The sequence below is a fragment of the Pan paniscus genome, chromosome 10 (genome assembly GCF_029289425.2).
Source record: "Pan paniscus chromosome 10, NHGRI_mPanPan1-v2.0_pri, whole genome shotgun sequence".
NCBI classification, from domain to species: domain Eukaryota; kingdom Metazoa; phylum Chordata; class Mammalia; order Primates; family Hominidae; genus Pan; species Pan paniscus.
The window spans coordinates 39752299-39778704 of record NC_073259.2 but is presented as its reverse complement, the minus strand read 5'-3'; the positions used below and the strand labels follow the sequence as shown (position 1 = coordinate 39778704).

The window sequence follows — 26406 nt, the reverse complement described above, 5'->3', positions numbered from 1 at the left end:
ATACTACATTACATCTGTGGCATTTCTGAGCTCAAGGAATTTCTTCCTTATATTGTGCATCCACGGGTAAGAACTTGTCACTCTCTCAAAAGTACAGGCCCTACACAGTGACACACCCATGACACCAGCCCAATTTTCACAGCCCACTTCCCTTCCTTATTTCCTCCTCACAACAGTGGAAGACATTTTAGGTCTGGCCCCTGGAGTTTGGCTGCTTCTACCCCCACCTCTCTCCCAAGAAGGGGACTCCTCTTAATGTATCAGGTATGGGATTTCCTCCCTCTAGAATTTCTGGTGCCTTGTTATGCCACGGCTGCCATTCTTAGAAATGCTAGGGGGTTCTTTGTCTCATCCTGTCTCTTCTACCCCATCAGCCCCTTTTCATTTGTGGGTTCTGTGAAGACATTCCTGACTCAGAGCATTCTAAGAAGTCACAGACTGGAGTGTGGTCCAGGGTTGGTCTCCCAGGAGGGATATTTTTAGGTGATGCAGGCCCTGCTAGGCAGAAGCCTGAGTTAATGAGAATAGTCCTGGTGATGGGGGAAGAGGGTGAGGTGGACCTCATACCCTACCTTCCCAAATTTCCCATAAATTTGTGGCTGTGCTGCCCTCTGGTGGCTGAATTTTAGTCTATCCTGACAGGGACATCTTTGTCTCCAACAACCGCAATTGCTCTCCCTCTTGCTGCCGGTTAGGACAGGCCTTGAGGAGAAAAGAGAACCCTGAGGGTCCCTCACTTTGCGAGATTTATCTTCAAAGATCTGAACCCTGTGGCATGTTGGTTAAGAATTCGGGCTTTCCCAGCCAGATAAGGCTGAGTTTCACTCTGTTCTGCCACTCACTGTGTGACTTTGCACAAGTTATGTAACCTCTCTGGGCCTCAGTTTCTCTTTGTGTAAATGGGATAAGTAGTACCAACCTCACAGAACTCTGTGAGAAATTAAATGTGATAATGTATGCAAACTAACACCCCCTACCAGCACACAGTAGCAATGAAAACAAAGCAATACAAAAACCTAACTGGGCTTTCTTCTAATTTAGTTCCGTGGCTTTTTCCTCTCAACTCATTTCATTATTCTGATTTAGGGAAGCCTGGTAAATTTTCTGAACCATCCTCCCCCACCTCCACCTTGGACCTCCCCCTTTGCATTCTGCTCTAATCCTCAAACCCAAAGAGAAGAGGTTCCTTTCCCTTCTCCCTTGGGAGTGTTGGGGACCAGGTCTGATGGGGGATGAGGGAGGGGCAGAGGAGTCAAGCCCTGCTTTCTCTCCTTCCATCACCTCTTTCACCTAAGAAGGGAACCTAGAACTAGTTTCACAGTTTCTGGGGGGTCATACTTCTGGCTCCTAGTGGAAAGAAGCCATGAGAGAAATAGGCATCTGCTTTCCACCAAGTCGCTTGGTTCCAGGATGGGTTTGGAAAGAGTAACATGAGATCACAGATTCTAGTTCTGGTCAGTGGGGGCACTGGGTCAGATTTATTGCACTTGCAACAGAGTTTAAATAAGTCCTGGGTGTCTGGTGCCAAGGTGAGGGAAGGGTTGGGCAGAGAGAGGAGGGGCAGCATCAGTGCAGCTGGCAGGCAGAACCCAAATTCTGCAGGCCCAGGACAGTGGGCTCCCCTTTCTCTGGGGAACAGGGAGGGCCTGTGTCTGGCCAGGCTGAGGTTCCAGATCTGTTGCCATCATGGCCCCTTCAGGGTCCTGGGAAATTCCTGGCTTCTCCTAAATCAGGGTGAACTGGGCCTCCAGGATCAGGTCTGGAGCAGGCCCAAATATAGTCCTGGATCTGCCTGGATTAGGTGCCAATGTCTGAGTCTGGGTTCCAGATCAACTCCAGACCCCAGGCTGGATCTGGCCCCATTTGAGTTCTGATTCCCCTTGGAGCTGGGCTCTGGGCCAGCATCTATCCTTGTGTGGCATCTGTCCTGAGCTGGTCCTGGGGCACCATCCATAGTTAGTGTTCTTTGTTGGCCCACCAGGGTGGGGCTGTCCAGAGCTGCCAGGTCTTAACTCCCCAAGTTCCAGGTTCTTAGCTGGGGGCTTCTTTTGGATCTCTGGCAAGGCTGAGGACAGATCTTTGCAGGTTGGAGCTGGACAGGAAGTCCTTGTGGCATGTCTGGCCCAAAGAACTGTGAATGGATTTCCTAGTTATCTTTCCAAGTTGTTTCAGGAAACTCTCCAAAATGCAAAGGCTTCAGGGAGGCTGGGGCCTCTGTCCCTGGATCTGAGTTCCCCCATCCATGAAGAGGGTATGTGTAAACAAGGGTCCTTCACAGTGCATGGGGGGGAGGGATCCCCAGCTCCTCACCCCCCTGGCTCTGGCCCTTCAAGTATGTCTCTGGGCTGGGGAGAGGAGCTTCTCCCTGGCCGTCAGCACCTTCAAGAAGTACCCAGACCCCTCCTTTTCAGTAGAATGAGGGTGGGGGGACTGGTTCTTCAGGAATGGGAGTCTGAAATTGGGAGGACTCAGGCATCAGAGGTGGCTGGAGGCTTGAGCTGAGCTTTTTCCATGGCGGTGCCATATGGGAGGGAGCGTTTGAAGAATCCGAGCTGATAAAGGGGAAAAGAGGGAGAGTTTAGGTACTATGGCTGCCATTTCTCCACAGCTCTTATTCCAAGAAGTAATAAGGAGGACTCTAGTGCCTCCAACCTCTACATCCTGCAAAAGTGGCCTCTGAATTCAGGCTAGGACTACCCCTCTAAGTTGTGCAATGGACCCAGGAGGACTAAACTTGGGGGTGATTTTGTATGGGGGGTATCTTTTACCAGTGCCTTTAAAATTCCCCAGTTAAGCCAGAAATGGCAGATAGGTTTGAACTCAAATGCCAAGTCTGATTGCTTAGTAGTGGCTGCTTCTGTTTGTTTGTTTGTTTTTGAGACAGGGTCTCACTCTGTTGACCAGCCTGGAGTGCAGTGGCATGATCATGGCTCACTGTAGCCTCAAACTCCTGGGCTCAAGCGATCCTCCCACCTCAGCCTCCAGAGTAGCCGGGACTATAGGCACGCACCACCAAACCTGGCTAATCTTTGTGTTTTTTTTTGTAGAGACAAGGTCCTAGTGTGTTACCCAGGCTGGTCTTGAATTCCTGGGCTCAAGCTGTCTTCCCACCCTGGCCTCCCAAAATGTTGGGATTACAGGTGTGAGCCACCACACCCAGCCATGGCTGCCTCTTGAGAGAGATTCTGAAGCCACTTCTAGGAGATGATCAGTAGCCATTTCTAGGTTAGTGATGGCTGCCATGGATTTTTGGAGAAACTGACAGCACAAATGCCATGTATTTGTCATCTTTGGGTTCCAAGGATTTTGCAAGTATAGGCAAACTTATCATCTTGAGTCAAGAGGACCCTTTCTAAGCTAGGGGCTATAGAATGAAGGGGGGGATCTTATAAGAAGGGTTAGGATGGGATGCATGTAGCCAGGACAGAGGTGGGGGCACATGGCTGGTGAACTGGTCTAGAGGTAGATACTTGGGACTGTGCCAGGTCAAGGGCAGAGCCTGATGAGAGGGTGGCCAAGTCACAAGCAGGATGTGGCTGACCTTGTAGAGGATGTAGATGAGTAGACCTAGGAGCAGGAGGCCAAACAGGATGGCTAGGATGATGATCCACAGTGGGACGCCATAGCTGCCTTCTGCCTTGGTCCATTGCACAGCTGTGGCCACCTGGGGAGCAAGTTGGGTGAAGTCAATGAAAGCTCAGAAGTTCTTTCTACCCTATACTTGGCCCCCACTTGTCATTGGATCTAGACCCACTTCCCACCTCTTATTTTGAACTAACAGCATTCTGAACTTAAAAATTGAAGTTCCTAAAATGTACAATATTGTCTCTTACTTTCGGGCTTTCATATCATATCCATTTTTTTTTTTTTTGACAGAGTCTCACTCTGTCACTCAGGCTGGAGTGCAGTGGTGTGATCTCAGCTTACTACAACCTCTGCATCCTGGTCTCAAGCGATCCTCCTGCCTCAGCCTCCCGAGTAGCTGGGACCACAGATATGCGCCACCACATCTGGCTAATTTTTGTATTTTTTGTAGAGACAGGATCTCACTATGTTGCCCAGGTTGATCTTGAACTTCTGAGCTCAAGCAATCCACTTGCCTTGGCCTTCCAAAGTGCTGGGATTACAGGTGTGAGCCACTGCGCTCAGCCTCATATCTGTTATTCACCTCTCCCCAGGATATCCCTTTCCTGAATGGCTAGCCTGGTTAGTTCCTATTTATTCTTCAGGTCTCAGCTTGAACATCACTTCTTCCAGGAAGCCTTCCCTGACCCAGTTAGACTGGGTTCAGGTGTTCCTATTATGTGTTTTCATAAATATCACCACACTTGGAACACTGTGTTGTTCCACGAGACTGTGAACACCAGGAGCAAAGATACCATGTTGATCTTGCTTACCACTCTGTCTCTGGCATCTGCACAGTGCTTGGCACATAGTACATTCTCAACAGTTGTTAACAATACCAAGGCCAGCCCTCACCCAAGTCCCAGCCCTGTTCCAGCACTCTGAGCCCTGTATTCCCTCATCCAGTCCTCTGGCCCTAGACTCACCTGACGCTCCTTTTGGGGCAGCTGCCGAGGCAGGATTCGGTAGGGCATCTTCAGGGCTTTGTACACAGCCTCACACTGCAGGCTAAATGGCTGGTGCTCCCGCTGTGGGTAGGGGAAAGTTGGTTAGCACATCCTCTCTTGGGATCCAGAGGACATAGGGTTCCCCATCGTCTGGCTGGGGTTGTGATCTTTCCCTATTTTGGGCTCATTCTTCCTGAGTCTCTCTCTCTCTCTCTCTTTTTTTTTTTTTGAGACTAGGTCTCACTCTGTCCCCCAGGCTGGAGTGCAGTGGTGTGGGCTTAGGTCACTGCAACCTCCACCTCCTGGGCTCAAGCAATCCTCCTGCCTCAGCCTCCCAAGTAGCTGAGACTACAGGCATGTGCCATCATGCCCAGCTAATTTTTGTTTTGTTTTGTTTTTGTAGAAGTGGAGTTTTGCCATGTTGCCCAGGCTGGTCTCAAACTTCTGGGCTCAAGGGATCCGCCAACCTTGGCCTCCCAAAGTGCTGGGATTACTGGTGTGAGCCACTGTGCCTGGCCCGTGAGCTTCTCTTGATGTTCCTTATATGAGATAATAAATGTGTAACTGAATAATTGTAACTTGATAATATATAATTAGATGACTACGTGTTCAATAAAATTTTTTTTTTTAAATTATTAATGTGCTTTGACACCAGGACAGTGCCTAGCCTGCAGTGTGTGCTCAAGAAGTGACTGCTCTTTACTATTCCTACATGTGTTTACCTCTCCACTATGGATTCATCTTCCATCTTACTGTTTTTCTATCATTCTTTGCACACTGGTCTCCCTCCAGCCCTCCCTCCTCTGAATGGGCCAGGAAAGGGAAGCTGCTGCTCCCACTGTGGCCACTAGATGGCGCCAAGGACATACAGCCTGGTCTAGACAAGGGCAAGGAAGGGGAGCTGGAGTGCTGGGTCCCATTCACCAAAGGAGAGGTGGCTACTGCAGTGGAGAAAGGGGTGGGTCAGTCTAAGCAGGCCCAAAGGTCAGGGGTCAGGGCTGAGGTAAGGCTCCCTCACCTGCAAGAAAGTCTTGGCCCAGACTCGGAAATGCAACTGCAGACTTTGGCTCTCTTGTTGGTGCAGGGGCCCGAGCTCACAGCGCAGCCTGAAACACTCAGCCTCCGGGCATTTCTAGGAAGAAAGAAGCTTGAACCTGGTGTTCTGCCCTTGTGATGGCTCTGAGAACCCCAGAGTACTCAACACTTTGGTCCACACCTCATTCCCTGCCTGACTTACCAGGATCTGAGGTCCCGAGGAAGCAGAGCTGCGGCTTGGAGCTTCCCGTTTTTCCTGGTGGTGCAGGGAACCCTCGGGATCCAACTATAAAAGAAAGTGTTGGGCCCCTTTCCCATCTCATTACAGCTTCTAAGTCAGCTTGCACCTGGGTTCCAGAGCAGCTTCAACCTATTCTTTCATCTATCTCTTTATTGATTCATCCAACTGTCCACCTCCTATGCGCAAGGCACTGAGCTCAGGGTTAAAATATGGAAATGAAGAAAACTTGGTTCTTGGAGTTCACACTGGAGGAGATGCTTAAATAAATAATTAGGTCTGTGTTCCTGTTTTTGCACTGGCTGTTCCCTTGGTTTGGAATGCTCATCCCTGAGTCTTATAGACAGGTTCAACCTTATCTTTCAGGCCTCAGTTCAGCTGTGACGTCTTCAAGAGGTTTTTCTATGATCCAATTTAAATAGTGTCCCTACAGCTTATTAACTCTTCACTTCATCACCTTTCAATCCCTGTTAATTTTTCTCCTTCTCTTTTTCTTTTCTATGTCTATCACCTTTCACTAGAATGTAAGTTCCATGAACGTGGAGACCTTGTCAGTTTTGTTTGGTGCAATATTTCCTGGGCCTAACAGTGTTCGGTACAGTCACTTATTTAATTAAATGTTAATGAGTAAATGAACTATAAAACAGGCATTGGGGCCCAGAGGAAAAGGTTTGAAGAAGGCTTCCTAGAGGAGGTGGCACATAACTGGGCCCTAGGGGTATGCCGGGAAACAAAGAAGGGATAGTTCAGGCAGAAAGAAACACAGTGGATGAAAGTCCTTTTTCCTCCAGAGGATTTTGAGGTAACTTTGGGCCTTGTGACCCTCAACCCTAGCTATAGGCACATCCTCATTGCCTCTTGCAGGCCCCCAGCAACCTTCCCCAACCCCTCAGCCTTGGTCCTCTGAATCTGCTCCTCTTCCCCATGCCAGTGTTCAGGATCTCACCTCCAGGCCCTTTGGGTTAATGGGGTGATTGGTGGTGCAGTTGAGTCCCGTAACTCTGGTCACATATAGGAGCTGCTGACCTTCCAGAGCCTGGGGACAGCTGAGTTCCAGCACGCCCTGGCTAATGGAGCTGGGGCCTTGGTTGATGAGCTGAGGAGGGAAGAGCACAATCATCATGAGAAGGAAGGGAATGCTTCTGCCCCCTTGAGACCCTGGATCACCATGGCTCCACTATACCCTGCTGTCAGGCTCCTATCTCAGAGATGAAGCAGGGAAGCAATGGGCAGAGGTGAAATCCTCTCTAGCCAACACTTTTGGAGGGGGCTCCATCTTTCTTTCCAAGCCACTCAATTGGCCTGTCTCTCCTCTGGCTGTTTCTCACAGGACTCTGCCTCATGCCTTTGCATATCACTTACTCCTCCCTCCTCTCTTTCTCTCAGTCCCTCACATGGGTTCCAGACATCTGTCACTCATATTAGCTCCTCCTTTCCCATCATTCATTCTGGCCCTGCCCCTTCCCCCCTTACCTCATAGACATGGTGGACAGCAGGTCCCAGGTCCTCCTCCTTCTGAGGCTGGTCTCGGGGATGCCAGTCGCTTACTGGGAATAGCACTGCCTCAGGCTTGGAGACACTAAGGAGGAGGGTGGTTTAGAGGAGGGTAGAAGGAACCCCATATGCATCCTTCCCTAGAAGTCTGTGTCCCCTCTCAGAAAGACCCCATTCTGCCTGGCACTGACCCGTTCAGGGTGACCTGGGCCTGAGCCTCCACGGAGAGCCGGAAGGAAACCACGTCGCTTTGCGAGTTGTTGAGATTCTTGCTGTGGGATGGAGGCAAGACTGAGGTGCTGGAATGCAGCCAGTGAGAATGGCACCCAGCCCTCCCTTCCGTCCCCAGCTCAGCCCCAGCCTAGACACACTCACTCCCTACCTGAGGATCTGGAAGTCAAACTGGATGGTTTTCTTAGTGTCCCGGAGATGAGGGACTGTAAACCGAAGGCCACCCCACAGCTGGGGACAGAAAAAGAGGAAAAGAGGGCAGTTAGACTGTGTATTTCACCCTCCCTCCGCACCTCACAGCTGTGCTCTCGGCTGGCTGGTTACCGCCCTCAGGTCTGCTCTCCCTCTGTCCCATCCTCTTTCATCCCAAACTTACACTGGCTCCTGCCTTCATGGGGTTGCCCAGGTCACACACCAGCAGGCGGCTCTGGTTCACGGCAAAGTAGTCACAGCTCAGGCTGGAGAAGTTCTGGAGATGGGGTGGGCACTGGTCAGGTTTTGGTGTCCCCTCTAGAGGGGTATCCTCCCAAATCCCACTCGAGAGTCTCATCTCACCCCTGGGTGTCTGACGAGTCCTGAGTACTCAGCCTCTGGAGGGGCGGTGACCCGAAGCTCAGCCTCATAGGCGCCACCCTCACCCACATTCTGGGCATGGAAAGTGAGGTTCAGGGCATTCTTGTCACCCAGGTACACATGGTTCTGCTCCCTGGAAGGGACACAGAGGGTAAGGGACATTGGTGAATTAATCCTCAAACCAGGACAAAGGACCATTATAAGAGTAGCAATACGAGGCCGGGTGTGGTGGCTCACACCTGTAATCCCAGCACTTTGGGAGGCTGAGGCGGGTGGATCACGAGGTCAGGAGTTCAAGACAAGCCTGGCCAAGATGGTGAAACCCTGTCTGTACTAAAAAATATAATAAAAAAATTAGCCGGGCATGGTGGCAGGCACCTGTAATCCCAGCTACTTGGGACGCTGAGGCAGAGAATCGCTTGAACCTGGGAGGCGGAGGTTGCAGTGAGCCGAGATTGCGCCACTGCACTCCAGCCTGGGTGACAAGGGCATGACTCCGTCTCAAAAAAAAAAAAAAAGAGTAATAATAAAGTAACAATAGACACTGTTTACTGAGTTCTAACTCTATGGCAGGCACTAGGCTAGATTTTTTATGTAGATTATTTCATTTAATCTTTCCAAAAAGTCTGAGAAATAAATGCTACTATTCCCACTATACAGACAAAGGAGTTAAAGCTCAGAGCAGCTCAGCAACTTCCCAAGGCGACACAGCTAGTATGTCCCTAGCTGATTTTTTCAGGTGCCAGGTGCACCTGGAGCTCCCTAGCTTACCGTCAGCCCTACTTACCCAAACACTTCCAGCTGCAGGTCAGGCACACAGATGTTGTCTTCTCCACAGTCCAGCAAGATCTGAGCCTGGGGAGCAGGGCAGCCTTGAGAGGGGAAGTTTAGACCCATTCCTGGGCTGTAGGCTCTTCTCTTTCCATGGCCCTGCCCCCCCAATACCCAGGCCTCTGTCTTCCCAGGTCCCTTCTCCCTGCCCTGTCCTCACCTTGTCCTCTATCCGGCTCTTGCTCTGGTAATGTAGGGCTGGCCTGAGGCCGTGGCTGTCCACTGGGGCTTGGGGGTCCAAGGAGAAGTTGAGAGCGATGTGAATCGGCGAGAGTTTGTCTCGAAATTCTGACTCGTTCTGGGGCCAGAGGAGAGAGTTCACGGAGTCAGGGGACTCTGGAGACTTAGTGGCCCTGCTCCTCAGCCTCTCTCATCTCCCTTTGTCTGCTTAGGGCCCAATTCTGACCATCCTCATTGTTTCAGAGGCCCTGGCAGCCTGCTTCCCAGCTCCTCTGACAGAAGGTCTCCCTTTCTCAGTCCTACAAGAGTCCCAAGCCCTTCACTGGAATCCCCCAATCTTTTTCCCTTCAAGAGGTGCCCTCAGTTCTGTGTGGCCACCCTCCCTGGCCAGTCCACACCCCGCCCTCTGGGCCATACCCTGAGGTAGATCTTCATCTCTCTGCAATCCTCTCGAGCCCCATTCTGGATGAGCAGGGTCTGGGTCAGGGTTGCCTGCCTGGAGGCCAGGAACAGTGCCCGCCGTACCCCTCCCTTCTGCTTCTGCCAGTCCAGCTGAAGTTCCACTGTGAAACCTGAAGCCAGGGACATATAAAGGGAAACTGCTTGTCTTTCCTCATCTTTTCAGAGAGAAGAAATGTCCCCAGGTCCCCAGTCCCTTCATTCTCTGTCCTAGGGCCTGAGAGATCCAGGCAGTCTCCCTCACCAATGGAGTCAGCAACATGTTTTCCAGAAGCATTGAGGCAGAAGCTAAGGTTGATGCTGGAGAAAGACCAAGAAGAAAGCTGGTGAATCCAACTGGAACAGACATCCTATCCTCTACCTATCTCCCAGCCAGACCCAGACTAGGACACCACCATTTTCCCCTTTTTAAGGCAGACTTGGTGCCCCTGCCCACTCCCAGGCTCAGGTCTCTGCAATTTCCTGGGCACCAGCTCACCAGGCCACAGGGTTCCCCTCTAAGCTGCAGCTCCGCTCCTCTGGGTTGAACATGGCGGGGAAGATGGTGAGGGAGGCACTGGCGGACACGATGGGGCGGCCCCTGCCAAGAGTGAATGTGGGGTCAATAGAATTAGGACTCCTCTGTAACCTGGACACAGGAAACTGATGCCCAAGCACCAGAATGTGTGTCCTCTGCATTGATTTTCCCAACCTCAGCTCTGTTGAGAAATTTCCAGTTCCAGTCCACCCAGGTTGTCCCCTCATCTCCCTTTGGAGCTCATACCTGTATACCACAGCCTTGTCCACACCAAAGGACCCCACAATCAGATCTGTAAGAAGTCAAGAAATCACCTCTTACAGCAAGCCCCAAATCAGGATCCTTTCTTCCTAACCCCTCCTGGTTTCAACGCTCAGGGAGGTTGAAGTGAGAAGACAGCGCCCTCTGTTGGAAGTAGCCAGAACTGCACCCAGGAACTTAAGGGAAGGTGCAGAAGAGAGAGTAGGGGTCAGTGACCAGGGAATTTTAAGGTGAAAAGGGGCCTCAGGCACAACTCACCAGGGTATCCATTGCCATCCAGGTCTCGGCCTCCTCGAAGGGCAGAGCCAAAGAAGTCTGGGGTGTGGCTGGCTGCCCACAGGGGCTGCAGAACCTGGGAAGGCTTAGAGCCCAGCCCTCCTGGGCCCCCAGGAAATACAAACACTACTCCCTGCTGGGTCTCCCCACCAAAGGGAGCCCCGATGGCCACATCTGGAAGACACAGAACACACACTAGTCAGCAGGCCAGGAATCCATGGGCTCAAATCTCTACTACCAGACCCCAGGACCTAGGATCCTATTTTTTCCCATCTGTCAGTCCCTATATTCTAATCTTCAAATCCCAAGACCCAGACAGTGGGATTTTAACCCCTCAGGAAGTCGTGGAGGTCTGGGTATCTTAGCTGACAGATGCCCTCTCCCCAAATCCCTTCTGACTTGGGCCCCTGCCTCCTCTTTCACTCTCTGAGCCCATGGTACTCACCATTGTAGCCATCCTGGTCCAGGTCCCCCAGGGGGGTCAAGGAGCTGCCAAATCGGCCAAACTCATCATGGCCAGTGAGGGTAAGGGTGGGTGTGGGCTCTATGCCGGCTGGGTGCTGCAGGTAGACGTAGACCCTGCCCACCTCCTGAGGCCGCCCGTCAGGGGTCCGATCCATGAGCAGGGGTGCCCCCACCAGCAAGTCATCCAGCCTGAGGGGAAGGGCAAACCCAGGCATCTCGATACCCTGTCTTGCCATCCCACCCCAATCCTAGTGCTAGAAATCCCGGACACTCCGAATTCCATCACGTCAGAAGACTTGAGGTCTCTGATCATCAGCTCTCAGCTCTTTCCTTGTCCCTGAGCAAGGGGAATGCAGGTATGAGCAAGGGTCTAGAGAAGAAGCCCTGGAGAAACTCTCCTTGCATTTTCTGTCCCATTCCCACTCTTCCCTCTTGGATCTGGGAGGGTATCACAGTGCGCTCATTTCCCACCACTCACCCGTCCCCATTGATGTCTGTGGCGGCCACTGCATAGCCAAAGTAGGAGGCCATCTGGGGAGGACAAAGGGGCAGCACTGGGTCAGAACTAGAAGGTTCCATCCACAGGATCAAGAGGGGCTGGGAAGTTGGGCTGACATTATTAGGTCAGGGCTGGGGCTTCGTTGACAGAGGCCAAGCTGGGGTGGGGTTGAGGGGTATCCTTACCTGTTCCCCTGAGAAGTTGTAGAGGGATCGAATGTCTGAGCCATTAAGGATGGTGACCTGGGAGATGAAGAGATAGGCCCATTGGTCCTGGACTCCCAGAATATCCCGTGGTTAAAGAACAGATGTGTACAGGACACCCAGGGGCAGGCATTCCTTAGAGACGCAGACCACTGTCCCTAGCTCCCTCTTCAGCTTTGCCCTCATATTCCCACCTCTATGCCAGGTAGTTCCACCCTGTCTGCTTCACTATTTTTCTCCCTATCAATCACCAACCACTGACAGATTTTGTATTTATCTGTTCGTTGTCCCTCTCTACCCACTAGAATGTAAGATCAATAGGGGCAGGAACTTGATTTTGTTCTTTGCTTTCTCCTCAGAACCTAAAGTCATGCTTGGTGAGTAGTAGGCACTCAATAATAATTATGACTGAATGTGTGCTGGTGCCTCAAACCCATCACGTTCAAAACCTAAGTCATCCTCATCCTCCAGTCCCCCGAACCACAAACACCATTTCTCCCCTATATTCCCTTAGTGACTGGCCCCACCAGGCCTCTTGAATCCTGGTGTGAGCCCTTTCCCAGGACTGCTGGACAGATGTCTTGACAATGTCCCTGCCTCCAGCTCTCCCAGCAGATCTAGGAGGCTACCTCTGACTTGGAAATCCAGTGGCCCCCTGCAGTCACTGCCCAAAGTCTCAACTTCTTGGCTGGTCCTTCAAAGCTCTGGAGAATTTGGCCCTAACCTATCTGTTTTTGCTCAACCTTTCCATATTCTACTCATCCTCAATCAGCTCATGAGTCTGCTAAGCTGGGCTGAAATTGTTTCCTTTTCTTCCACCTCATTCATGCTCCTGCACAGGATGCCCTCCTGCCTCATCTCTGCTGAACCTTCATAGAACCTTCTCTCATCTGTCCTCTTCCTTTTTAAAAATTTAAAATTTTTATTTCCTGACTCCCCAAACTTGTTTCCATCCTTTTCCTAGAAAGGAGATTATTCTTTCCCCTAAACTGCTATGTCACTGTATCCACTTTGCTGAAGTTTACCAAAATGCAGAAAGAATGCTGATTTTGGATTAAGAGAGACCTGATTTTAAACCTACTTACTAACTGGGTGATCTTAAGCAACTTACTTGGTCTCTTAGAACCTCAGTGTTCTCATATGCAAAATACAGATGATAATATCTACTCCATAGGCTTGTTGTGAAGAATAGAAATCATGAATAGATAGTGCCTGATACACTGAGTAGAGAATGAATAGTTGCTCCACTTTAGATCATAATTGTATGTGTGTCTTATATAACATACTTGATTAGAAGCATCTTATAAGATGGGGTATGATATCTTATTCATCTTATCTCTTACCTTGCCTTAATAAATGTTGTTAATTGAATGAAATCCAATGGCACTCTTATCTGTATCTTTTAAAAAGCACTTGTCCTGGTCTAATAATAACATCTGCCAGTTGTACATTGCCTAACAATTCACTGAGTACTTTCACATGCATTTTCTCATTTCATCCTTGCCAGAGCCTCGTGAGGTCAGAACGATTGTTATCCCAGTATACAGAGAAGAAGAAGGCTCAGAGAGGTTCAGCAGGAAGCAGAGTATGAATAAAGAGCAGAATGATTCTGCCAGAGTAAGTGCCAGAACTTGAATGCCAGTCTGCCTCCAGAGCCCATGTTCTGATCCACCTTTTTGAGCCCTTGCAAACTGCCATGCACGGTTCTTTGTGATTAGGCAGGGGAGGAGAGGAAGTGAGGGGTCAGGCTGGGTCTTACATAGCCGTAAGTGAGGTTCCCTTTGGGCACACCAGCAACAAAGTCTGCAAAGAGAAGAGAAAGTTGTGACCTAAGGCTGGGGAAAGGGAAGCAGATAATGGTAAGTGGCCAAGTTCATGGGCTCTCTGGCCCTGAGCCTCTAACCATCCCCCTCCCTTGGCCCCAGCCTGGGGACACACTCACCTTCTGTGTCATCACCACTGAATTCACCCACAGCCACAGAGTATCCTGGGGGACAGGGTGGGTGGATGTTAGGATTCCTGCTTTGAGGACCCCTCTGCTCTGGCCTATCCACCAATTCCTTCCCCACCCCTACTGGGCCTTCATAGTCAGCAGGCACATGACAAGTATGGCAGGGGTGCTGGGGATGCCTGAGTAGGAGAGGGGAGGCGAGGGGGTGAGTGGGGACAGGAGCACTTGAGGTTCTCCCTCTGCCATCCCTTCCCCACTTGCTTGCTCACCTAGGTAGCTGTCATCATAGATGGAACTGGCCTGGCGAGTCTGCAGCTGCCCCTGAACCAGGTTGATCAGGTACTCGGGGTAATAAGATTCTGCAATCTGCTCCTGAGTGGCAGACAGGATCTGGCCTGGAGAGAGGATGAAGAGGGAGTAGATGGAGAGGAAGTGGCAGAGGGGGCTTGGGACTCTGGGGGCTGACTGGGTAGTATTTCAGAAGTCTGGTTCAAGAAAGGGAAGCATGGGGAGGGTGGTGGCATGTAAGCTTCAGGAAAGGAAGAGGAGAATTGGGAGTAGGGTGGGAGGCTATGTGCCAGGGGACTTAAAGAATGGCAGAAACAGGCAGGGCGCGGCGGCTCATGCCTATAATCCCAGCACTTTGAGAGGCCAAGAGGGGTGGATCACGAGGTCAGGAGTCCAAGACCAGCCTGGCCAAGATGGTGAAACCCCTTCTCTACTAAAATTACAAAAATTAGCCAGGCGCAGTGGCAGGCGCCTGTAATCCCAGCTACTTGGGAGGCTGAGGCAGGAGAATCACTTGAACCTGGGCAGCAGAGGTTGCGCCACTGCACTCCAGCCTGGGTGACAGAGTGAGACTTCGTCTCAAAAAAAAAAAAAAAAAAAGAATGGCAGAGACAGGACTTACCTTGCCAGAAATAGCTTCCTGGTCCACCTAAAACCACACGGCCAGTCTGTGGGTGAAAGGAGGGGAGTCCAACATCTGGTCCCAATCCCCCCATGTCCACCACCCACGGCCCCTTCTCTCCCAGACCACTCTCTCACCTTGGTGAACTCAGCACTGAAGCCTCCTTGGCAGTAACCCTGTCCTGCTGCCCAGCTGAAATCTGTGAGGGGAGAAGGTGGTGAAAATGAGCCCTGCACAGATGGGTCATCCAGGAAAGAAGAGAGGGCATAGGGAAGGAGGTGGGAGAGAGAACCAGAGAAAGGGCCTTCCTGGACCAGACAGTAAGCATAAAGGCTAACGAACTGGGTTAGCCTTTATCTTAAGCAACCTAGAACCTCATGGGGGCACATGGTAGATGCGAGTCAACCCTAAGTATGTGAGACACTTCAAGTATATGAGAAGGCAGACATGGGGCACAGACCCCCTCTTGCCCCTACCTGAGCGGCAGGGTGCATACTCCAGAATTCGGGTGAAGTTATCTGTGGAGAGGTAGCAGGTGCCCACGGGGTCGCTCAGTGGCTCCTTCTCTGTGCGCCAGCTGTACAGTGGAGCGCATGCCTGGGAGGGCCCAGGAGGAGGGGCCTTCAGATTCAGTCCAATAAGGCCCTTCCTCCCTCCCTCCAGGCCCGGCCTTACCCAACCACTGCCCATCCCCTGGCCACCACACCACTGAGCTTGCTGGCCCCTCACCAAGATGGAGGAGCCATGGGCTCGAACTGTTGCCCCGAACCACTGCAAGGACTTGTACTCCACAGGCTCCTCTCCCTCTGAGCTGGACAGTGAGGACTCCAGGAGCCGAGAGCCTTGTGGAAGTGAGAAGGGGGAGTCTTACTGAGCCATGGACATTTGAGCTCTAGGACAGCCCCTACCCTCAGCCTGGGGATACCCAACAAACGCTTCCAAGCCCTGAGACTCCATGACTCAGTGGGAGTGTGGAATTGGTAAGGAGCTTAATTCTGCTTTGTGTAGTCTGTTTGTGTAGCCTGACTTATCTCTCCACTACACACATACACATACACACACACACATACATACACACGCACGCACACGCACACAGAACCTGGGCTTTCTTTTTTTTTTGAGATGGAGTCTCACTCTGTCACCCAGGCTGGAGTGCAGTAGCGTGATCTCGGCTCAGTGCAACCTCCGCCTCCCTGGTTCAAGGGATTCTCCTGCCTCAGCCTCCTCAGTAGCTGGGATTACAGGTGCGCGTCACCATGCCTGGCTAATTTTTGTATTTTTAGTAGAGACGGGGTTTCATCATGTTGGTCAGGCTGATCTCGAACTCCTGACCTCATGATCTGCCCGCCTCAGCCTCCCAAAGTGCTGGGATTACAAGCGTGAGCCACTGCGCCCGCCTAGAACCTGGGCTTTCTAGAGTTGCCTCCCCAAGGTTCCTGCTTTCTCACCCAACTGAGACAAGGATGCCTGCTGTGGAGTAGGGGCAGGAGGATGGTGGGGAACAGTGGCTATTTCCCAAGAGAGTAACCCTTTGGCTGCACTTCTTTGTCTATACTTGGACTGTGTCTCTAACACCGTCTTGTTCCACCTCCTTTTTTTTTTTTTTTTTTGAGATAGGGTCTCACTCTGTTGCCCAGGCTGGAGTGCAGTGGCGTGATTATGGCTCACTGCAACCTTGACCTCCCGGGTGCAAGTGATCCTCCCACATCAGCCCCCCAAGTGGGTGGAAACTATACCCAACTAATTTTTGTGTTTTTTGTACATATGGGGTTTTGCCATGTTGACCAGGTTTATTTTAATTTTTTTTTTTTTTTTAAACAGGGTCTTGCTCTGTCACTCAGGCTACAGGGCAGTGGGGCAAGTAGTACTCATTGCAGCCTTGGCTGCAGTGACGGAGAATCACTCAAGTGATTCTCCCACCTCAACCTCCCGAGTAGCTGGGACTACAAGTGCTCACCACTATGCCTGGCTAATTTTTTTTTTTCTTTCTTGAGACAGAGTCTTTCTCTGTAGCCCATGCTGGAGTGCAGTGACATGATTTCAGCTCACTGCAATCTCTGCCTCCTGAGTTCAAGCAATTCTTGGGCCTCAGCTTCCCAAGTAGCTGGGATTACAGGCAAGTGCCACCATGCCCGGCTAATTTTTGTATTTTCAGTAGAGACGGGGTTTTGCCATGATGGCCAGTCTGGTCTCAAACTCCTGGCCTCAGGTGATCCACCTGCCTTGGCCTCCCAAAGTGCTGGGATTACAAGCATGAGCCACCGCACCCAGCTCTGTCTAATGTTTTTGGTAGAGACAGGGTCTCACTATGTTGGCCAGGATGGTCTTGAACTCCTGGGACCAAGTGATCCTCCTGCCTCGGCCTCCCAAAGTGCTGGGATTACAGGCACATGCCACCGTGCCCAGCCTGTCCAGTTTTTATTTCTGGAGACAGATGGCCCTAGTTCATATCCTCGCTCCAATGTTTGCTAGCGGTATAACCTTGGATAAGCTACTTACCCTCTGTCTCCTCACTTAGAAAATGGGGATAATAATACCTTATACAGTTGTTGAAAGGATTAAGTGAACTAATACATGTAAAGTGTTCACAACTGGGCCTGGCACAGAGCAACTGATAGCTGTTAGTCTCCATCTTCCTCCCATCCATCTGTGTCTACTCAGACCTTGAGCTCCTTGAGGGCAGTGGCTTAGTCATCTTTCAATCCCTGCAGCACCAGCACAGTGCCTGTCATGCACTGTCACTTAGTCAGTACTTAGTTAAAGGAACTGAATAGTTTGTGCAACATTCCCTGTCTTTGTCTGTGTTACGGCCCTGGCCTCCCAGAATTGTGGGTGATTCAGGGGAAATGAGAGCCACATGTTTCTGAATCATGCCCGTCCTCCTTGGGCTGGGCTGGATGGGAGAGTGGAGTGAGTGCCATGGGGATCCACTGTAAGCAGTTGGAGCACCAGAGCTGGTGCTGAGAGGTCACGTGGCCGGGGTTCCAGCAGGCTCCACCCCTCGCCCCAGGCCCCACCCAGGCCTTGCCCCCAGGCTGCAGTCCCACCCCCCAGTCCCTCCCTGAATTTCACTGGCCTACCTTTGCTGTCAAATTCAATGGGGGTGCACTGTGTGGGGCTGGCACCCCAAGGACAGAGGTAGACAGCACCACCCTGCAGCACTCCTGGCTGGCTGGTATTAGCCTTGGGTGCTCCCACCAGCACACTGACCCTGTGAGGGGGAAAAGCGAGGCAGTTGAGGATGGCTCCTAGCTTTTCATTGGTGTCTGGAGGCAGGAAGGACCCAGGCCTCTAGGCTGGGGCTGGCTGGGGGTGGAGTAGATGCCCCCTGCTTTGTATTTATATCTCAGAAGATGCCACAGATGCCAGAGGCACAGGCTGGAGTCAGGCGGTCCCCATGTGCCGCTGTCACTAACACAACCCTCCCCTCCTCCCGCCATTCTCTGTCCTCTCCTACCTTATCCTGTTCATAAAGAGAGGAGGAACCACAGTCAATTTCTAGAAGGGGAAGAGGGGCCAGAGCCTGTACCCCTGGCTTCTCCCTCTCCTCTATGTACCTGCTGAGATTAGATGTATAGCTTCTGGAGCCCCAAGGTCCTGTGGAGCCTCAGGGTCTCTCATATAGCCTATATACTCTCCTCCCAAGCCAAATCCCCTCCCTGGGCCAAGACCCAGGCATCCGGCTGCCCAGCCACCCAGCCTTGGGGCGTGTAGGAGGAAAATGTGAGTCTTGGAAATCAGGCAGCAGGAGTGGAGAGAGGAGCTGGAGGACAGTGAAAACAGATTGTTCCACTGGGCCTGGGCCTGCCCTCACCCCGGCCCTGGTGTGGACCTCCCCTTCCTGGCTGGGTCTGTGTTTCAGCCCTTGAACCCCTTTCCCATAGACCACCCCCAGCTGACTGAATTCAGAGTCTGCTCTACTGGGGTCCTAGTTCTGGACACAGTGCTTCTGTTCCCCCTGATATGAGGAGAAGTTTGCCCTGTGTAATGGGGTGGTCATAGCTAAGGGCCTGGGCAGTCCTCCTGCCGTCAGCTCTGCCTCATTCATCCCTAGGTCTCTTGCCTCCAAGACCTCCACACAGCTCTTGGCTCTCTTGGTTTCCCCTAAGGGTCTCCTGCCAGGACTTGTATCTGGCAGCCTGGGCAACTCGACCCAGCCTCTGGACCAGTGCTCCTGCCAGCCTTGGCCTCTGCTCTGCTCTGTGTCTGCCTCTGGCACTGCTTCTCTATCTCTCTGTCCCTCTGCCCCTATGCCTGCTTGCTCTCTTGGTTTTGGCTTTTGAATCCTATCTCTCTATCTCAGATTTTACATTTCTCCATCTCTATTGGTTTCTGTTCACTTTCAGCTTTCAACCTGTCCAATACCTACCCTTTCCCTGATATTTGAATACCTTCCTCAGCTTTCTCACTAGGCAAGAAGGCCCAAAGTGAAGGATTATGGTAGAGGTCACAAGAGCTGGGGGTATTTTCCAAGAAGACCAGGTATACTGAGGTGGGGAGGAGTGGCCCAGGAGGTAAAGGGGATGGAAGCAGCAGAGAGGACAGGTCCGAGGGGCGGAAGAGGAGAGTGAGGAGGGGTCTGTGAGGGCCAGTGGTGAGAATGGAGGGGAGAGAAGGCAGGGTCCAGAGGAATAGGAGATGGGTAGGCTGAAGAGGGAGAGCTCCTGAAGTTAGGGGGGGTGGGGAGGGGAGAGAAGGCAGGGTCCAGAGGAATAGGAGATGGGTAGGCTGAAGAGGGAGAGCTCCTGAAGTTAGGAGGGGTGGGGAGGGGAGGTGCCAGTCTCCGTTACTCTCGGGACAGGAAATGTTTACTGCCTGTGGCTTCCTGTCTGTTTCCAACCTCTCACTTCTCCGTTTGTCTCCCACACCCCCACCTCCCTGCCAGGCCCCACCCTTCTCACTTAGGCATGACATCCACTTGTGGGGTCTGGCTGCACCGCCCTAGGGCTGGGTGATGTGAGAGAAGGAGACCCCTCTCTCAGCAGGGGCAGCCCCCAGAGAACTTGGTTGCTGCCTTCAGGCTCTAGAAAGCAGAAAGGGCCACCAACCTGAACTAGACCAGAACAGCAGAGGTACAGGAAGCAGTGAAAGGAGCACTGGACCAGGAGCCAAGAGTTCTGGTTCAGGCACTAACTGTGGACTTGGGCAATACCCTCTCCCTCTTCCTCTGGGTGAAGAAGAGGTTCTCTCAAAGTTTCCTGGAGCACAGGGCTAAGGCCAAGGGACCCTATTCCTGCTGCCAATTTCTCCAACACCCACTGCTCTTGGAGAGGAGCTGAGCCTGACACTCCTGGGGTGGCCTGAGGAAGTAGCCTGGAGTTTAGCAGGGTTGCAAGACAGAGCATTTAGAAAGCTTGTAAAGCCCACAAGCCAGGGGCATATCCATTCCGGCTGTGCGATGGTTCAGGATACCTGGCATGCAGGCAAGTGACACAGACCCAGGCCTCCTTTCCTCCCGGCACACTACCCATGGCTTATTCCTGGACAGGCAGTGGCCCTTCCATCCCAGCAACCTTAAGTCAATCCAATAAATAGTGCCTCCCCTGCCAACATGCCAAGTGAGGTGACTGGTGCCATGGATGGCATGCAAGCTAGTTTGTCCTTATTTTCCCACATCTTTTTCCTGCTTCCTAAATCCTGCAGCAGTTGGGCACTTTTAGGGGTCTAAGAAGGTAACAATGGAGGGTCCGTGTGCTATTTTCAATATTTCAGAAAGCCTAACGGAAATCATGCATTTACCAGATAAGGTGGCCTAGGCTAATTAAAACCTCAAGTGTATTTGCTTTTGGCTGGAATTATATCAACTTATGTGGGAACCTGGTTATCTCATGCTGGTCAGAAACTCTGATTGGCAGCTATAGATGTTTTTGGTTAATAAAAAATGAGAAAAGCGCCAGGTGCGGTGGCTCACGCCTGTAATCCCAGCACTTTGGGAGGCCGAGACGGGCAGATCACGAGGTCAGGAGATCGAGACCATCCTGGCTAACATGGTGAAACTCCGTCTCTACTAAAAATACAAAAAAATTATCCGGGCGTGGTGGCGGGCGCTTGTAGTCCCACCTACTAGGGAGGCTGAGGCAGGAGAATGGCATGAACCTGGGAGGCGGAGCTTACTGGGAGGCGGAGCTTGCAGGGAGCCGAGATCACGCCACTACACTCCAGTCCAGGGATAAAGCGAGACTCCTTCTCAATAACAACAACAACAACAACAACGGCCAGGCGTGGTGGCACACGCTTGTAATCCCAGCACTTTGGGAGGCTGAGACAGGCAGATCACCTGAGGTCGGGAGTTTGAGACCAGCTTGACCAACATGGCGAAACCCCGTCTCTACTAAAAATACAAAATTAGCTGGGCGTGGTGGCACATGCCTGTAATTCCAGCTACTCAGGAGGCTGAGGCAGGAGAATCGCTTGAACCAGGGAGGTGGGGGTTGCGGTGAGCCGAGATTGCGCCATTGCATCCCAGACTGGGCAACAAGAGGGAAACTCCATCTCAAAAAAATAAAAAATAAAAATAAAAAGAATGAGAAAAGGAATTCATTATTTCTTACTAAATGCAGGTTGGCAGGTACACTTTTCTGAAATAGAGTCTGAGAGAAGAAATAACTGCCAGAATTTATTCTGAAGCCTCAGAAATGGAAGGGTTGGTCCTTGGAGACACAGACTACCACAGCTAGAAGGCACTGTAGAGAGCATCCACTGGTTTTAAGACTTCACTGTAGGTGCCTGAGGCCACATGGCATAAAGGCAGACTGGCCTCGTTCTGACACTCCTTAAGAAAAAGTTCAAAGCTGCTCACCTCGTCCCATGTTCTCATTCTGCAGATGGGAAAACTATCTCAGAGGAGTTAAGTAATGTGCTTAGGTCACTCATAATCCCTCCCAGAATATGAAGCAGAAATCAGGAATCCTGATTTCTACCACAGCATTCTAGTCTACCCCATTGCCAACTTATTCCCTCCTCTCATATCTGCTATCTCCCCAGCTTTTGATTAACCAAGTCCCAGTTCAATACTGGGTTACTGTTTGACTCTGTTGGCCTGACAAGGTCAGGGGTGGAGAGCAGCAAGTGGACCAGCGCCCAGCTCCTACAGGTCCTACAGCAGCATGGGCCAGGCCAGAGGAGGACACCTGGTTTGGGGTCCCCCATTGCATTCACAAGGGATATGTATGATTGGCTGGGGAAGAACAGCTGTCTCCACTTGTGGCAGTTGCAGAAGGGAACAAGGAGCTGAGCTGAGACTGGCCTGCCTCTCAAGCTTTCAAGTGTCCTGGGCCAAGTCACTGCCTCTCTTCAAGCTTTGGATTCTCTGGCATAAAATGATGGATTTCCCTTGAATGTTTCCTAAACTAACTTCTGGTTCAAAATTTCTATGACTCCTGAAGCCTCAGTTGTTTTTATTTTTTGTTTGTTTGTTGTTGTTTTTTTGAGATGGAGTCTCACTCTGTCGCCCAGTCTGGAGTCGCTCAGTACAAATGTGATCTCAGCTCACTGCAATCTCTGCCTCCCAGGTTCAAGCGATTCTCCTGCCTCAGTTTCCCAAGTAGCTGGGATTACAGGTGCGTGCCAGCACGCTCGGCTAATTTTTTTATTTTTAGTACAGATGGGGTTTCACCATGTTGGCCAGGCTGGTCTCGAACTCCTGACCTCAGGTGATCCACCCACCTCCGCCTCCCAAAGTGCTGGCATTACAGGCGTGAGCCACTGCACCTGGCCAGCCTCAGTTTTTGTATATCTAAAAATGGGGCAATAATGCTTCCTTTGCTTTAACACAAGGATTTTTGTTACAATCCAATGGAAAAATCGATATGAAAGTGCTAAAGGAATATGACAGACTATTGTTACTATCACTAGTATAAGCAAATACTCAAAGCAAGTAAGAAATGGGGGAGAACTTAAAGAACTAGGCGGTAGCCAGGAAGGAGAGAACCAGAAACAGAAACAGCTACCCCATAAAAACCATGCTGCCCATGTATTGATCACTCTCTGTGGACCAGGTTCCTTTTGTATATGTTTTCTCATTTAGTCCTCAGAACTCCGTTAGTCAGGTGTCTGATTTTCATGGGAAGACCAGGCTCCAAGAGCTTAAATACCTCTCCCTAGGTACTAGGGTACCACACAAAAAACTAGTAAGTAGTGGGGACTCACACCTACCTCTGTCTGACTGAAAGCTTTGCCCTTTCCTACCATCTAACTGCTTTGGTGCTCGCCCTGTCCTTTAATACTATTTTGGTGTTCACCACAAGAGGTGATGCAGGAAGAACAAGAACACTGAGGCTCTCCCTCTTTGGCAATGGCCGTAGGTGAGGGGCTGTGTTTGTCTTGTGTTGTGGGAAAGGGGGTGAAGGCCTAGCTGTGGTGGGAGGAGGTCACTGGGGAGGTAGAATGTTACTCTAAGAGGGTATTGTAAATAGGAAATGAGAGGGAAGGAGTGCAAGCTGGACACCTGGGTTCTCTTGGGAGGGGAGATGAGCAGAAGGGGAGGGGGAAGGGATGAGAGAGCTAGGTCCTGTTTTAGAAGAGGACTTTAGGGACTATAGGATCAGGCCAGGGGCCAGACAGACACCTAGGGAACCAGGAATGTGTGAAGTCCAGATGTTTTAGAGGAGTGTTTTAAAGGGAAATTTAGGGGAGGGGGGAGTAAAGAGAAGGTTAAATGCCAGACAACTAGATACTCTGATCTGCGGGAGGAGACCTCATCCCCTTCCTCCCTCCCTCTTTTCTACTCCATTAGGGCTGTGATAAGAAGTTTGAGGGAACCTGGGGGAGACCAGGCCTGGCAGAGGCTCCAGGCCAGGGTGATGATGCAATGGGGTTTGGGCAAAAGGCCAGGGGGGTGGGGTGGGGGTTGGGTGGGGACCTTGAATAGCCCAGAACAACAGTCGGGGCCTAATCATTTTTCTTTTCTCCCATCCCCAAGTCCTCCAGACAAAGGAGAATTTGCCTTTCTCCCCAGTTGTATTAGCTAGATTAACCCCTTTTCTCCAAAAACTATAGGGACTGAGTAGAGATCCGTTAACTGTCTCATGTGTAAAAACAGGTCACTTCTGACAGAATTCCCCTCAAACCCTGAGATCCTGGGGTTGGGGTGGGGGTGAGCAGTAAGAAGCTCCCAGCTCAGAGATGTAGAAGAAAAAGGATTACACCAGTCATTGTGGAGGATCAGGAATCTGGCATCTATGGCCTAGCCCAGGAGCAACCACCTACCTCTCTTGCTTCCCAATCTCCCCGCCATCCCACATTTAAACAGACACCCTTGGTTCCAATGTTGCTTCCACTCTAACTCCTGTTTCCCAAGCCTGTCAGTACCCCATTTTCTAGGCACTCGGGGTCCGGGTCTGCTTATCATTGTGCTGAGTTGGGAATAAGGATCCTCCTTTGAGATTTCCAGGGTCCTGAGTCCTTCATTCTGACGTTCTTGGCCCCACGGAGCCCCCGTCTCCCCAGCTTCCGACCCCAGCCCCAGAAGTCCCGGTCTCAGCACAGCTCCAGCCGACCAGCTACAGGAAACCAGCTTTTCTCTTCCTCCCAAGAGCCAGAGGAAGAGGGAAACCGCCCACCCCCCTTCACGCGCGCACACACCCCTCCCGACACATCCCAGCACCCGCCCTTGGCTGAGTTCGCCCCCAGCCCCAGGGCCCCAGTGCCAGGGTCCCCGCACTCGCCCCCAGTTCTCGGATCCCCTCGCCTGAACAGAGATTGGGGGCGGAGGGAGGAGTAGGAGACAGAGGAGAAAGGAGAGGGAGCCGCCGTCCTCTCTCGGGTCTTTCCCCGGTCTGAGTTGAGGGGGGAGGGGAGGATGAGGCTGGCCCCCATTTAACCTTCCGACCCCCTCAGTCTCTGACTTTCCTCCTACTACACGTAGCTCATTCGGCTTCTACCCGTTTTCTCGCCGCACAATGGCCCCTGCGGATCCCGAGGTCTCCTGGAGCCCCCAAAAGCCCTTCCCGGCCTCTGCGCCCCCTCTGCGCCCCCACCCGCCCCAGGTCCCAGCAGCCCACAGACTTCAGCCAGAGACCCTCAGCTCTCCATTCACGCGCTCTCCTCTCCCTTGGCCCGGAGACCCCTGCCCAGACTTCTCCAGCTCCGTGTCCTCTCCCCACCGGACACATGTCTCCCCACTGATCTCAAACGCCAGGGCCCCTCCTCACCCGCCACGGTGCCCTCCCTACTCCAGCGCGGGCCCCCAACTCTAGCGCGGGCCCCCAACTGCAGCTCTATTCCTTACAAACTCCACCCTCAAACTTAAGCCCTGGTCCCCTCCAGACCCCAGCCGCGCCCCCAGTCTCCAGGCGGCTCCCCCACCCCCATCCCGTCTCCAGCCCTCCTCACTCACCCGTCTGTTCCCGGCCGGTAAAACTCCACTGAGAATCCGAAGAAGGAGCCCGGGGGCCCCGAGAGTACTGCTGGGGCCTCCGCGTCTAAGTTGAAGCCCCCGACCCTGGGTGGCGGCGGCAGCAGCAGCAACAGCAGCGGCAGCAGCGGGGGTCGGCGCCGGGGGCCCCAGCGCAGCTGCACGGCGTGGAGAGGGGACTCTGGCGTCCGGCTCCCCATAGCGCCCGCTCTTCCCTGTCCTGGGGCCACCGACCCGGAGCCGCTTCCTAAACCTCCCAGAGGCGAATGACTCAACGCGGGGAGGAGTTTGCCAAACTCCCGGCTGAGCCCTCCCCCCGCCTGCCGAGGGGGCTGGCGGGGGGGCATTCCTGGGTCCCTGGAACTCTGAGCCCGCGTCCCCCACCCCTAAGGGGCGTGGGGGGGGGGCGCACCTCTCCAACCCCCTTTCCCCAGCCCCAGCTGGAAGCCGGTTGTCTGGACTGGGTTAGACTGGGCGGGTTTGGGTTCTTCCCCCTCCTCTCTGCTTCCCCCTCCTTCCTCCCCATTCCTTTCCAGATGTACAACGTAAACGCTCGGAAAACGAGTCGGAAAAGGGAGCGGAGAATTTCCTAATGAGGAAAGGAATCACCTCTGGTGGGCGGAGGAAGCCTGTATATGTGTGTGGGGTCTCCCTCAGTGCTTTAGGGAGGAGACTTTGGGGTCTAAAGAGACAGGAGACTCCTCTGGCGTCCGGCCAACTGGGATTCCCCCTTGCCTTCCGGGGCCGCCGGGTGCCTGGGTTCTGGCCAGCTGGATTTGGGACACAACAGTTGAGGTACAGAGACAGCGTTCGCAGTCAGCTTGCTAGGGGACCTACACGGGCTCCTCAAGTTCCGCTGCTTCCTCCTCCAAGCTGCTAGTATTGAAAACCCAGGAGTTTGGGGTCATTCATCAGGAGGATTCTGCTCCAGTTTGCCCCCTTCTTGGTCCTAGGGTATGTAAACCTCTGCTGAGCCCCTTCCTTGGATCTGACAGTTGACCAAAAACCTGCGAGTGGCTGACCCCTCAGTACCTTCTTGATTAAACTGGCCCGGTTCCTACAAACCTGGAGAATTGTGAGAGGTGGTGGTGGTGGTGGTGGAAAGTCTTGCAAAGGGACCCAACCTTCAGCTCCTAATGGCTGTAAACGCTGGGAGCTCTGGCCAGGCACGGTGGTGGCTCACACCTGTAATCCCAGCACTTTGGGATGCCGAGGTTAGCAGATCACCTGAGGCCAGGAGTTCAAGACCAGCCTGGCCAACATGGCAAAACCCATCTCCACTAAAAATACAAAAATTAGCCAGATGTGGTGGTCCGCACCTGTAATCCCAGCTACTCGGGAAGCTGAGGCAGGATAAT

At 52.2% G+C, this 26406-nt stretch overlaps 1 protein-coding gene and 1 long non-coding RNA gene across 2 annotated transcripts in view; one reads left to right on the top strand and one right to left on the bottom strand.

The window, feature by feature from the left end:
* Positions 1-26406, top strand: part of LOC103784262 (uncharacterized) — a 44214-nt gene that overhangs the window by 2451 nt on the left and 15357 nt on the right. The gene's annotated exons all lie outside the window — the stretch shown is intronic.
* On the bottom strand, positions 1444-25650 carry ITGA5 (integrin subunit alpha 5). Its single transcript, XM_003807568.4, has 30 exons — positions 25031-25650; positions 17775-17905; positions 15424-15536; positions 15171-15291; positions 14832-14893; positions 14695-14740; positions 14054-14179; positions 13776-13820; positions 13593-13636; positions 11816-11872; positions 11610-11662; positions 11112-11320; positions 10649-10840; positions 10376-10421; positions 10091-10192; positions 9857-9912; positions 9571-9725; positions 9134-9271; positions 8930-8997; positions 8125-8275; positions 7946-8038; positions 7721-7800; positions 7530-7610; positions 7318-7423; positions 6791-6940; positions 5809-5892; positions 5590-5703; positions 4551-4652; positions 3542-3664; positions 1444-2552 (listed from the first exon to the last, which is right to left on the bottom strand). The coding sequence occupies exons 1-30, from the start codon at positions 25393-25395 to the stop codon at positions 2469-2471; spliced, it is 3297 nt and encodes a 1098-aa protein (XP_003807616.3). The 5' UTR covers positions 25396-25650; the 3' UTR covers positions 1444-2468.

What these genes read in the sequence shown, in the direction of transcription:
- ITGA5 (XM_003807568.4), bottom strand. Translation starts at nt 25,395, where the DNA reads ATGCCCCCCCGCCAGCCCCCTCGGCAGGCGGGGGGAGGGCTCAGCCGG. An exon ending in GGAACCTCACTTACGGCTAT is followed by an intron (nt 11,873 to 13,592) that starts GTAAGACCCAGC and finishes TTCATCTCCCAG; the next exon opens with GTCACCATCCTTAATGGCTC. An exon ending in ACATGTTGCTGACTCCATTG is followed by an intron (nt 9,726 to 9,856) that starts GTGAGGGAGACT and finishes CCCTGGCTTCAG; the next exon opens with GTTTCACAGTGGAACTTCAG.